The sequence below is a fragment of the Bufo gargarizans genome, chromosome 5 (genome assembly GCF_014858855.1).
Source record: "Bufo gargarizans isolate SCDJY-AF-19 chromosome 5, ASM1485885v1, whole genome shotgun sequence".
NCBI classification, from domain to species: Eukaryota; Metazoa; Chordata; class Amphibia; order Anura; family Bufonidae; genus Bufo; species Bufo gargarizans.
The window spans coordinates 122322980-122336295 of record NC_058084.1 but is presented as its reverse complement, the minus strand read 5'-3'; the positions used below and the strand labels follow the sequence as shown (position 1 = coordinate 122336295).

The 13316-nt window shown below is 47.5% G+C and overlaps 1 protein-coding gene across 2 annotated transcripts in view; it reads left to right on the top strand.

Moving 5' to 3' along the window:
- Positions 1-251: 251 nt before the first annotated feature.
- The window catches only part of ASXL3 (ASXL transcriptional regulator 3), a 158010-nt gene continuing 144945 nt past the window's right edge, over positions 252-13316 (top strand). For both annotated transcript variants that reach the window (XM_044293282.1, XM_044293281.1), the window contains exon 1: positions 252-449. In XM_044293282.1, coding sequence (XP_044149217.1) covers positions 396-449 — 54 coding nt within the window. In that variant the 5' untranslated portion in view covers positions 252-395. The remainder of the gene's footprint in view (positions 450-13316) is intronic.

Sequence of the window (13316 nt, the reverse complement as noted above, 5' to 3'; positions counted from 1 at the left end):
GGGAATATCCAGGAAGCATCATAAAGTACCAGTACCCACATCCCCCGAGAAGAGAAGTGGAAGCCCCCTTTAAACGGACTACTCGGCGGTGTGCGGCCGTCAGGCGGCCGCCTGCTGGATGGAGCGGGAGGGGGCGGGGACCTGCACAGGGAAACCCCGGCCCCACTCACTGGAATTCCAGGCTGCGCTGCGGACGGAGAGCTCGCGAGCTTTGGCCGCATCCCTCGCGAGAGCACCGGGTCGCCATTCGTCGTGACGTCACTGTGTATTGTTGTGAGGGGGAACGGGAGCGTCCCAGAGCTGTCAGCTGAGCCGTGCCGCCGCCAAGCCATTGTCTCCTCCGCTCAGTGCCCGTGGATCCCCCACGTCATAAGAACCATCAATGAGATGCCAACATGAAAGACAAGAGGAAGAAGAAGGACCGCACCTGGGCCGAGGCTGCCCGCCTGGTAGGTGCCCTCCGTCCCCTCCTCCTCCCAGCCTGCCCTGCCGGACCGGGGGCTTTGTTGTTCTGAGAGTTTACAGGGCACAGACTGCACTCCCATCATCCCGTGCACCGGCCTCCATTCATGAAGCCCCCAGCAGCAGGGCTGGCCATAGCACTGGTGACAGCCTGGAGAATGCTGTGGATGGGAGCAGTCATGGCCATGTCACTGTATGAGCACATGTGTGTGTCATATACCAGGGCCATGTATAATGTGTGTGATAATTCCACCATCAATAACTAGTGATTGCGCCTGCACAGGAATATACTGTATGAGGGGTATGGCAGCAGATGGGTCCTACAGGTATGTAGTGTACTGTACAAGAGGGGTCCTACAGGTATCTAGCATACTGTACGGAGGGGTCCTACAGGTAGGTAGCATACTGTACGGAGGGGTCCTACAGGTATGTAGCATACTGTACAAGAGGGGTCCTACAGGTATGTAGCATACTGTACAAGAGGGGTCCTACAGGTATGTAGTATACTGTACAAGAGGGGTCCTACAGGTATGTAGTATACTGTACAAGAGGGGTCCTACAGGTATCTAGCATACTGTATAAGAGGGGTCCTACAGGTAGGTAGCATACTGTACGGAGGGGTCCTACAGGTAGGTAGCATACTGTACGGAGGGGTCCTACAGGTAGGTAGTATACTGTACAAGAGGGGTCCTACAGGTATGTAGCATACAGTACAAGAGGGGTCCTACAGGTATGTAGTATACTGTACAAGAGGGGTCCTACAGGTATGTAGTATACTGTACAAGAGGGGTCCTACAGGTATGTAGTATACAGTACAAGAGGGGTCCTACAGGTATGTAGTATACTGTACAAGAGGGGTCCTACAGCTATGTAGTATACTGTACAAGAGGGGTCCTACAGGTAGGTAGCATACTGTACGGAGGGGTCCTACAGGTATGTAGCATACTGTACAGAGGGGTCCTACAGGTATGTAGCATACTGTACAGAGGGGTCCTACAGGTATGTAGTATACAGTACGGAGGGGTCCTACAGGTATGTAGTATACAGTACGGAGGGGTCCTACAGGTATGTAGTATACAGTACGGAGGGGTCCTACAGGTATGTAGTATACTGTACAAGAGGGGTCCTACAGCTATGTAGCATACTGTACAAGAGGGGTCCTACAGGTATGTAGCATACTGTACGGAGGGGTCCTACAGGTATGTAGCATACTGTACGGAGGGGTCCTACAGGTAGGTAGCATACTGTACGGAGGGGTCCTACAGGTATGTAGCATACTGTACAAGAGGGGTCCTACAGGTATGTAGTATACAGTACGGAGGGGTCCTACAGGTATGTAGTATACAGTACGGAGGGGTCCTACAGGTATGTAGTATACAGTACGGAGGGGTCCTACAGGTATGTAGTATACAGTACGGAGGGGTCCTACAGGTATGTAGTATACTGTACAAGAGGGGTCCTACAGGTATGTAGTATACTGTACAGAGGGGTCCTACAGGTATGTAGTATACTGTACGCAGGGGTCCTACAGGTAGGAAGTATACAGTACGGCGGGGTCCTACAGGTAGGTAGTATACAGTACGGCGGGGTCCTACAGGTAGGTAGTATACAGTACGGCGGGGTCCTACAGGTAGGTAGTATACAGTACGGCGGGGTCCTACAGGTAGGTAGTATACAGTACGGCGGGGTCCTACAGGTAGGTAGTATACTGTACGCAGGGGTCCCACAGGTAGGTAGTATACTGTACGCAGGGGTCCCACAGGTAGGTAGTATACGGTACGGCGGGGTCCCACAGGTAGGTAGTATACGGTACGGAGGGGTCCCACAGGTAGGTAGTATACGGTACGGAGGGGTCCCACAGGTAGGTAGTATACGGTACGGAGGGGTCCCACAGGTAGGTAGTATACTGTACGCAGGGGTCCCACAGGTAGGTAGTATACGGTACGGTGGGGTCCCACAGGTAGTATACGGTACGGAGGGGTCCCACAGGTAGGTAGTATACGGTACGGAGGGGTCCCACAGGTAGGTAGTATACGGTACGGAGGGGTCCCACAGGTAGGTCGTATACTGTACGCAGGGGTCCCACTGGTATGTAGTATACGGTACGGAGGGGTCCCACAGGTAGGTAGTATACTGTACGGAGGGGTCCCACAGGTAGGTAGTATACTGTACGGAGGGGTCCCACAGGTAGGTAGTATACTGTACGGAGGGGTCCCACAGGTAGGTAGTATACGGTACGGAGGGGTCCCACAGGTAGGTCGTATACTGTACGCAGGGGTCCCACTGGTATGTAGTATACGGTACGGAGGGGTCCCACAGGTAGGTAGTATACTGTACGGAGGGGTCCCACAGGTAGGTAGTATACTGTACGGAGGGGTCCCACAGGTAGGTAGTATACTGTACGGAGGGGTCCCACAGGTAGGTAGTATACTGTATGTGCTCAGTGTAGATGGCACATTAACCCTAGGCCCGGTATTCCTGTTATATCTGTACATATGGCGACGTATTGAGGCCGTACGCCCTGCCTTTGTATAAAGTGCCCATCACAGCCGGCAATGAGTGCAGTGTTCACACATGATCACCGCGCTGTCATGTTATACATATCATGGACGTGTCAGCAAGAGATTCTCTAACGTCTTGTATTTCTAATAATTCTCTGGTTTGTGCGTAGATGCAGTGTACATTGCACCGTAATACATGGCCGTATGTGGGGGTCATCCTACAGCAGTGTATGGAGAGGTGTACAGAGCAGAGACGCGCTGTCTTCATACTTCATTCATATAGATCTGCCTTGTATGAAGCGTCCCCTCCAGCATGGACCTCAGTGTTCATATATGATCAGCGCATGGCCCAGCTGGGATATCCTCCTCTCCCGTGTACTTCCAGGTGCTTCTAGGTGTAGCGTGGCGCCCAGTAATACACGATGGTCCTGAGTGAGGGTCGTCATTCACACTGGCTCATAGAGGGGGACCCAGTGCCGGTGACCCCTCCCATGACAGGTCCTATAGACAGGACTGGTCCTGACACTGTCATGTCACTTCATTGTTATGCACCTTCAAAGGCATTGAAAATGCCAGTCTAAGGCTACTTTCTAACTTGCGTTTGTGCCTGATCCGGCGTGGCTCAGCAAAAACGCTTCCGTTTTTGATAATACAACCATCTGCATCCGTTATGAATGGATCTGGTCGTATTATCTTTAAAATAGCAATGACGGATCCTGCATGAACACTGTTGTAAGTCAATGGGGGACGGAGCCATTTTCTATTGTGTCCGAGAAAACAGATCCGGCCCATTGACTTACATCCCATGCCGGACAGAAAAATGATGCTTGCGTTTGGGAACGCAACCAACTGGAACGGAATGCTTTCTGGTGCACTCCATTCCGTTGAGTCTTGTTCCTATTGACAATGAATCGGGACAAAACGGACGCGTTTTCCTCCGGTATTGAGATCCTCTGCTGGATCTCAATACCGGAAAAGAGAAACGCTAATGTGAAAGTAACCTAAGGCCTCATGCACATGGCCATATGTTTGATTCGCATCCGATCCACATTTTTTACGGATCAGTTGCAGACCCACTCATTTCAATGTATACCTCGGCCCTTCAGAAAAGATGAAACACATCTTATTCTTTTCCATTTTGCAGACAAGAATAGGAAATTTCTAGATGTAAAAAAAATAAAATAAATGTCGGCATGCATAGAGCCGCGATCTGTGTTTTGTGAATCCACAAAGCGGACACTGCTGTGTGCATGAGGCCTTAGGCGTAGTTCACACATCAGTGATCGCCAAGTGATTGTGCGCCAAAACCAGGAGTGGAGGCTACAGAGATGAGCTATAAGGCGTCATGCACGCGACCATACAGTGCTGCCCATAATTAGTCCTACCCCTGGCAAATTTTGACTTAAAGTTACTTTTATTCAACCAGCAAGTAATTTTCCCCCAAAAAGATAAGACGATGTAAGAGAGGCATTATTGTGGGAAAAAAACATTTCTCAGCTTTTATTTACATTTGAGAAGAAAAGTGTCCAGTCCAAAACTATTCATACCCTTCTCAATAATCAATAGAAAAGCCTTTATTGGCTATTACAGCAATCAAACGCTTCCTATAATTGCAGACCAGCTTTTTGCATGTCTCCACAGGTATTTGTGCCCATTCATCTTTAGCAATGAGCTCCAAATCTTTCAGGTTGGAGGGTCTTTTTGCCATCACCCTGATCTTTAGCTCCCTCCACAGATTCTCAATTGGATTCAAGTCTGGACTCTGGCTGGGCCACTCCATAACGTTAATGTTGTTGTCTGCTAACCATTTCTTCACCACTTTTCTGTGTGTTTTGGGTCATTGTCATGCTGAAATGTCCTTTGGTGCCCAAGGCCAAGTTTCTCTGCAGACTGCCTGATGTTGTCGTTGAGAATCCTCATGTATTACTCTTTTTTCATGGTGCCGTTTACTGTGATTTGGTTCCCTGGTCCATTGGCTGAAAACCACGCCCAAAGCATTAGGTTCCTACCACCATGTTTGTGGGGATGGTGCTCTTTGGGTTGAAGGCTTCTCCTTTTTTACGCCACATGAAGGAAACATTGTGACCAAACAATTACATTTTTTTCATCTGACCATAACACAGACGACCAGAAGTCTTCTTCTTGGTCCAGATGAGCTTTTGCAAAGGCCAAGCAAGCTTTTGTGTGCCTTATCTGGAGAAGTGGCGTCCTTCTTGGTCTGCATTGTGCAGTGTCCATGGATTGTCTGCCTTGAGACATTGCCACCAGCAGAGCCCAGATTCACCAGGATAGCCTTGGTGGTGATCCTTGGGCACAGACCATGCCAAAGAGTGCCCCATGTAAATGGAGCTAAAATAGCGCTGATCCACATGGTATATCACTGATACGCCCTTGTTTATGGTAAACTGTCTGCCCACATAAAAGAACCCTTAGGCTGGCCTCACACGGGTGAGATATCCGTTCACCTCACGCATTGCACCCGCACTGAAACTGGACCCATTCATTTCTATGGGGCAGTGCACATGAGCGGTGATCTTCACGCATCACTTGTGTGTTGCGTGAAAATCGCAGCATGCTCTATATTGTGCGTTTTTCACGCAACGCAGGTGCCTTAGAAGTTAATGGGGCTGCGTGAAAATCGCAAGCAAGTGCGGATGCGGTGCGATTTTCACGCATGGTTGCGAAGATGAAAGTCTATTCACTGTATTATTTTCCCTTATAACATGGTTATAATGAAAAATAATAGCATTCTGAATACAGAATGCTTAGTAGAAGGTCAATTGAGGGTTAAAAAAATAAAAATAAAAATGAACTCGGCTCCACCAATTGATCGCGTAGCTGCTGGTCTCCTGTTCTTTCTTCAGGACCTGTCAAAGGACCTGTGGTGACGTCACTGTGCTCCTCACATGATCCATCACCATGTATGGAGTTCTTTTTAGAGATATATCTGTATGGAATAGCACATGGAAGATTACACTAGTCCAGGGATGTCCATCCTGCGGCCCTCCAGCTGTTGCAAAACTACAACTCCCTGCATGCTCGGACAGACTACAGCTATTAGGGCATGCTGGTGTTGCAGTTTTGCAACAGCTGGAGGGCCGCAGGATGGCCATTCCTGCACTAGTCCATAGAATTGAACTTGTCATGGATTTTGCTGCGGATTTCACCTTATAGGGTAATATCCTTTGTGGACATCCGCAGCCTGGAATGACATGGTCCATTTTACCTGCAGCACATGAATGAGATTTAGTCACCTTTCATAAAGCTCGCTTGTGCTGTAATGCACTGCGCAGAACATCTGCGGCATGTCTGCCACGTCTGAACATACCCTAAAGAAGGATTCCAGCAATTCCTTTTCTCTGGACGTGTAATGATGTATAATCTGTTTTGCACGCTGCAAACCACGGACCCACAAAATACAGATACCGTCTGTGTGCATGTCGTCATTTTCTCACTCTCTTCGCTGGAACTTGTCCGTCCATCCATCACACTCTATTCTGGTCCACGAATCGGACAAGAATAGGACACGTTCTATACTTTGTGGAACGGCCACACGGGTGTGAAATGAAATGAATTGGTGAAATATGTGATCCACAAAAAAATGCAGAACAGATGCGGACTCAAAATACGGTTGTGTGCCTGACCCTTTATCCATTTTGTACCCTTTTATTATGGGCAGCTGTGTCATGCGACCACCATTGTGACCTCCCAGTCCAGATTTTGCTTTCCTGTCCAGACAGGAGGTTGTTCTGTCCTGTGTGGCTGACTTCCTGTGAGGAATAGGATTATCACCTATCAAAATCCTTTCCTGCAGCTCTCAGACCCTCCCCACTAAGCTCTGTCCTTCTTGACAGCCGGTTCAGACCTGAGCGTTTTACAGCGCGTACCTACGCCCCAAAAAGTACAGGAGCTTCTTTGGGGCGTCTTGTCGCGCGTTCCCGTACATAGACTTCAGCGGGAACGCGCGAAAATGGGCGTTCGCTTGCCTCTGTATGCGCGATTGCAAACGCCCCCGTACAATCGCGCATACAGAGCGTACGTTCAGTACGCTCAGGTCTGAACCCAACCTCAGGGTAAGTTCAGATGGAGGATTTTGTCCACGTATCTCATGGCAGAAGCCTCTGGTCTGTGCTGTGGTTTCTGCAGGGGGTTTTCATGTGGGCCAGATCTAGGTCCAGCTCCACTCCATGGATATGTACTGCCGGCAGGTCCCATCTGCAGCTTTGTTAGGCCTCAATTAACATGCACATATCTTTATGAATTGTAAACTTTATTGATGTTTGTGTGTTTGGAGCAACTTAAGGTCTGGATCATGATGTCAAAACATGGTCTAGGCACAGATGGGCGATTAAATGAGCAAGCGCTCATTATCGCACTCCATTTCTGGGGGGTAAAAAAAGTCCCCATATGTGACAATCGGAGAGCAAGTATGCTGTCTGCTTGATGGGTGAAGGGGGATGCTACCATGCACAGAAGTCCATGTTATCTGCAAGTATGCTGTCTGCTTGATGGGTGAAGGGGGATGCTACCATGCACAGAAGTCCATGTTATCTGCAAGTATGCTCTCTGCTTGACGGGTGAAGGGGGATGCTACCATGCACAGAAGTCCATGTTATCTGCAAGTCTGCTCTCTGCTTGATGGGTGAAGGGGGTTGAAAACATGCACAGAAGTCCATGTTATCCTCTTCCTGGGGACATGTCTCTGACCACTGGCACGTCTTCTCAGCCAGCTGAAGGGGGGGGGATGGCTGCTTTCTCTTGCCATATCTGAGGTTGTGTACCAGCTAGAAATTCAAGCAGCCAGGCCGTGTTTTAAAGCTTACAACTGAGATTGCTTTCTTCGATAGATCATGAGTTAGAGCACTTAGAAATTGGATTGGGATTAAAAGCTGCAGGTACGTTATATGCAGCTTTCACAGAGACTTCTTTTTATGGGCTCTACCTGATCCTAGTCTTGTTTTAAGGCTGAGGTTGCTACATAGCCTGAGATCCAGCCATCTATAGCAATGATGTTCGAGATTGTGAATCACCACCCTGCAAGGACGTATGAGATACGGCCTGGGTAGGGAAAGGGTTAAACAGCTGGTTGTTACACCCACTACTGCATGCATGGCGCTCGGATGTCACCGACGGCATACGGCTCAGTTTCGCCTGACAGGCAGCTGTCATGTAATGTCACCAAAATTCATACACAAGTCTCCCAACTGTAGTGTAAGTAGTATGCGGGCAAGACAGTGGCAGTATATGGCATTTATCCTCAAGGCTGAGAGTAATTAGCAGCGTATGAGGGCAGTATTATGGTACAGTAGATATTACAGGAGACTAGGCTGGGCAATTGAAATATTAGCGCAAAAAATGGAGACTTATTACCCACCCTACTCTCGTCCGTTCAGTTAGCTGTGCCCTTCTGTGCAGTGAGGGTGCCTCCGCACCATGCCCATTATGGGCGGCTTCTTGTGCGGATAATTACAGCGTCATACAGTACCAGCAAAGTGTATGAAATTATACAAATCTCATCAACCCTTTGCTTTTTTTTCATTTTTTTTCTTCTTAGGTGCGGAACTTGACCTGTGATGTGGATTTAGAAATCTGCAGCATGCCAATTGTTATTGCGTCATTCTTGTGCGGATTTCCCCCTCTTTAGCTGGCTGCACATGAAATCTGCCCAAATAACTGCACTATTTATTTCATTTTTGGTGCGATTTTATGTGTTTTTGGTGTGGATTTGATGCGGATTTTCCACAGCTGACACGTTGCAGATTTCAAAATCTGAACGGCAGGTCAATTTCTGCACCTAAGAAAAAAGTGAAGTGTACATGAGATTTGTCTAATTGTGTACTGTATTAGGCTACATGCACACCACCGTATGTGTTTTGCGGTCCGCCCAAAAAAAAACGTATGACATCCGTATGCCATCCATTTTTATATTTATGTTGCTGATCCATTGTAACAATGCCTAAAACGGACAAGAATAGGACATGTTCTATTTATTTTTTTTGCGGGGCTACGGAACGGACATACTGATGCGGACAGCACACGGTGTGCTGTCCTCATTTTTTGCGGACCCATTGAAATGAATGGGTCCGCATCCTATCCGCAAAAAGAATAGAAACGAACACGGAAACAAAGTTTGTGTGCATGTAGCCTTCCACTGCGGTTTTTCTACGTGAAATCTGCGCAGACCACACTAGCCTAATCCACACCGTGTGCAACCACCCTTTAGCCCCTTTCACACAAGGGAGTTTTCCGCTCACTGAATCCGGACCCATTCACTTCAATAGGGCTGTGCACATGAGCGGTGATTTTCACGCATCACTTGTGCGTTGCATGAAAATCGCAGCATGTTCTATATTCAGCGTTTTTCGCGCAACGCAGGCCCCATAAAAGTGAATGGGGCTGCGTGAAAATCGCAAGCAAGTGCGGATGCAATGCGATTTTCACGGATGTTTGCTAGGGAGATGATAATAAAAAGGGATGAGGTCTATTCACTTTATTTTCCCTTATAACATGGTTATAATGGAAAATAATAGCATTCTTTAATGCAGAATGCTTAGTAAAATGTCCCTTGAGGGTTAAAAATAATAAAAACATAACATGACGTCAGCGCAGGTCCTGCTGAATGAAGATAGAAGGATCTTGCGCTGATGTGAGCGCGATGATGTCAGCGCAGGTCCTGCAAGAAGAAGAAAGAAGACGATGCCGGCTGCGCGATCAAGTGGAGGAGGTGAGGTATGTTTTTATTATTTTTTAACCCTCAATTGACTTTAGCATTCTGTATTAAAGAATGCTATTATTTTCCCCTATAACCATGTTATAATGGAAAATAATAAAATCTACAAAACTCGAACTTCAGTGAAGAAGTCCGGATACGGGTCTAGGTACCACATTCAGTTTTTTTATCACGCCCGTGCAAAACGCATTAAAACGCTTTGCACTCGCGCAGATAAAACTGAACCACTCAATGCAATCGCAGACAAAACTGACTGAAATTGCATGCGCACTCACGTGGGTTTCCCGCAATGCATCCGGACAAAATCTGTGTCGCCCGTATTCAAGGGGCTTTAGGCTAAATGCACACGATCTGGATTGCATGCGGAAAATCCACACGGTAGGTCATGCACATTGTATTCTGTGAGAATTTGAAATTCTCATGTACACGATGCAGATTTTTTCCGTGCGCATTCTGACCTACGGTGCAGCATGTCAATTTATTTTATTTTTCCTGACCTGATTTTCTCCATTCACTTCAATGGGGAGAGTAAAATTCGCAAGCAGAAAATCCTCACCAAGCCAATTGACCCGGATCTTCCGCACGGATTTCCCTGCGAACACCTACAGATTTCAGTGCGGATTCTCCGCACATAAATCCTGAACATGTGCATTTGCCTTTAGGCTAGGGCTACGCGATGACATATGTCATTGTGCGAAGATTTTTATGATGATAGTCTATGGTGTCGCACTGCGACATACTGCTACGCGAGAGTCAAGAAAAATCCATCTTTTTTGCGGCTGTCGTTTCGCACTCGCAGCATGTCACATGTTGTAGTGTGACACCATAGACTATCATTATAAAAATTGTCGCACAACATTGGTGCGACATCAATGTCGGTCGTCATATGTTGTAGTGTAGCCTTAAAGTTAAACCTGCAGAAAATCAGCAGCAAAAAACACATGACAAACTTACAAAAAACGCAATATACAGTGCGGTTTTGGTGCAGATTTCTTGTGGGTTTTCTGCACACACTAAGTCCCCTTTCACACAAGTGAGTTTTCCATGCGGGTGCAATGCGTGACGTGAACGCATTGCACCCGCACTGAATCCGGACCCTTTCATTTCAATGGGGCTGTGTACATGAGCGTTTTTTTTTCACACATCAGTTGTGCATTTGCGTGAAAAACGCAGCATGTTCTATATTCAGCGTTTTTCACGCAGCCCTGGCCCCATAGAAGTGAATGGGGCTTCAGTGAAAACGCACTGCATCCGGAAGCAAGTGCGGGTGCGATGCGTTTTTCACTGGTTGCTAAGAGATGTTGTTTGTAAACCTTTATTTTTTTATTGCGCGCGTGAAAAACGCATTAAAACACATTGTCTGTAATTGCGGAAAACATTAGGCAGTTCTATGGGGGAACCGCAATACACTACAGACATGTGAATGGACCCTTAGGCCCCTTTCACACGGGCGAGTATTCCGCGCGGATGCGATGCATGAGTTGTACGCATTGCACCCGCAATGACTCCTGACCCATTAATTTCTATGGGGCTGTGCACATGAGCGGTGATTTTGATGCATCACTTGTGCGTTGCGTGAAAATCGCAGCATGCTCCTCTTTGTGCGTTTTTCACGTAATGCAGGCCCTATAGAAAGGAATGGGGTTGCGTGAAAATCACAAGGATCCGCAAGCAAGTGCGGATGCGGTGCCATTTTCACACATGGTTGCTAGGAGACGATCGGGATGGAGACCCGATCATTATTATTTTCCCTTATAATATGGTTATAAAGGAAAAAAATAGCATTCTGAATACAGAATGCATAGTACAATAGCGCTGGAGGGGTTAAAAAAATAAATAAAATAATTTAACTCGCCTTAAAGGGATTCTGTCACCAGTTTTTGACCCCCACATTCAAAAATATGGTTATGTGCATGGAGCCCTTGTGATTCCTAATGTGGTCTTATAAGCTAAATCTGTAGGCTCATTTAGTGTAAAAAACTTTTTATCTAACCTGTCATTCATCTCGGTAAGGTGCCCAGGGGGTTGCTCATTTCTTCAAGATGCCGCCCGCACCCGCCGCCGTTGGTGCCCAGCTCCTCCTTTTAAATGGTGATGTCTGTCCTGTTGTCTCCACATGTGTATTGGCGATCTCCCCTTTGTCCTGAGAGATAATTGGATTGCCCTCGGTTGTCTCCGGGGCAGAGAGGAGGAAACCATGATGCGTTGTGGGGATGTGTTGTATCTGTTCTGTGTCGCAGTCTCCCTTCTGGTCCTCTAGGGGGCGTGAACGATTGGTTGCTATACTTGCATTGTGTGTGTTGTAAGATATTGATTGGTTGGATTTCAAAACCCTGTGGGCAGTACTATGTTTGTTTTTTATGAATAAAAGAGGCTGTATCTGAAGTACAGTCAGACCACTGCTTGACCCTGAACACGGAGCCCTGTCTCGTCATTGGGGGGATTCCCTGTATGCTGTTGGAGACTGATTGCCAGGAGTGTAAGCTGACTGTATGCTTTTCCTGTTCGTCTGCTGGCAGTTATTCGCGAGGTTCCAGTTTGGAGTGCTATTTTGTATCCAGTTCGGGAGTTTGGTGTTCTGCAGTAGCTGTGCCTGTCTCTCAGAAAGGGGCACATCGCCTAAACGGATTTTTAACCCCTTGTCTGCTGAAACGGTCCGTTACAGGCTGCATCCACGGATCCGGAAAGTCTCTCTTTTACTTACATACCTACAATAGAGTTGTGTCTATTATTGCACAACCTAAAAAGGTGAGCACCTTAAACCTGTTTAACAATTAAGTTTGTATTGAACCTACTACCCTATTGTGCGCCCCCCATACCCCTTCTTTTGTCTTTATGTTCCCCTCCTGACCGAGGGGTACTCTAGACTCGCCCGTGGTTACCAAGACTTCTTCTTTGCTGTGTGCAGGAAAAGGACCTGTGGTGACGTCACTCCGGTGATCACATGATCCATCACCATGGTAAAAGATCATGTGATGGACCATGTGATGACCAGAGTGACGTCACCACAGTTCCTTTTCCTGCACACAGCAAAGAAGAAGACAGAAGAGAAGCCGGGCTGCGCGATCAAGTGGATTAAGGTGAGTTAAATTATTTTTTTTAAAATGTAACCCCTCCAGCGCTATTGTACTATTCATTCTGTATTCAGAATGTATTATTTTCCCTTATAACATGGTTATAAAAAATAATAGCAATCTACAGAACACCGATCCCAACCCCGAACTTCTGTGAAGAAGTTCGGGTTTGGGTACCAAGCATGCCGATTTTTCTCACGCGCGCGCAAAACGCATTACAATGTTTTGCACTCGCGCGGAAAAATCACGCATGTTCCTGCAACGCACCCGCACCTTTTCCCGCAACGCCCGTGTGAAAGGGGCCTTAAAGGAGCAGTGCCAATGATACTTTGGGGGAAGACGGGGCCAGGGCCACTGCTCAGTCTGTCCAAGACTTGCTGCCCCCCCTGGCATGCGCAGCATGTGCACTTTCCAGCATACCGCCGTGCCTGTCAGAGAAACCAGCGCCCACCAGGATGGAAGCAGAAGAGTGGGGCCCGCCGCTGGCTGCCCCACACATCACATCACTAAAAAAATAGTTGCTCATTAGTCTTAATAGAGGTAAAATGT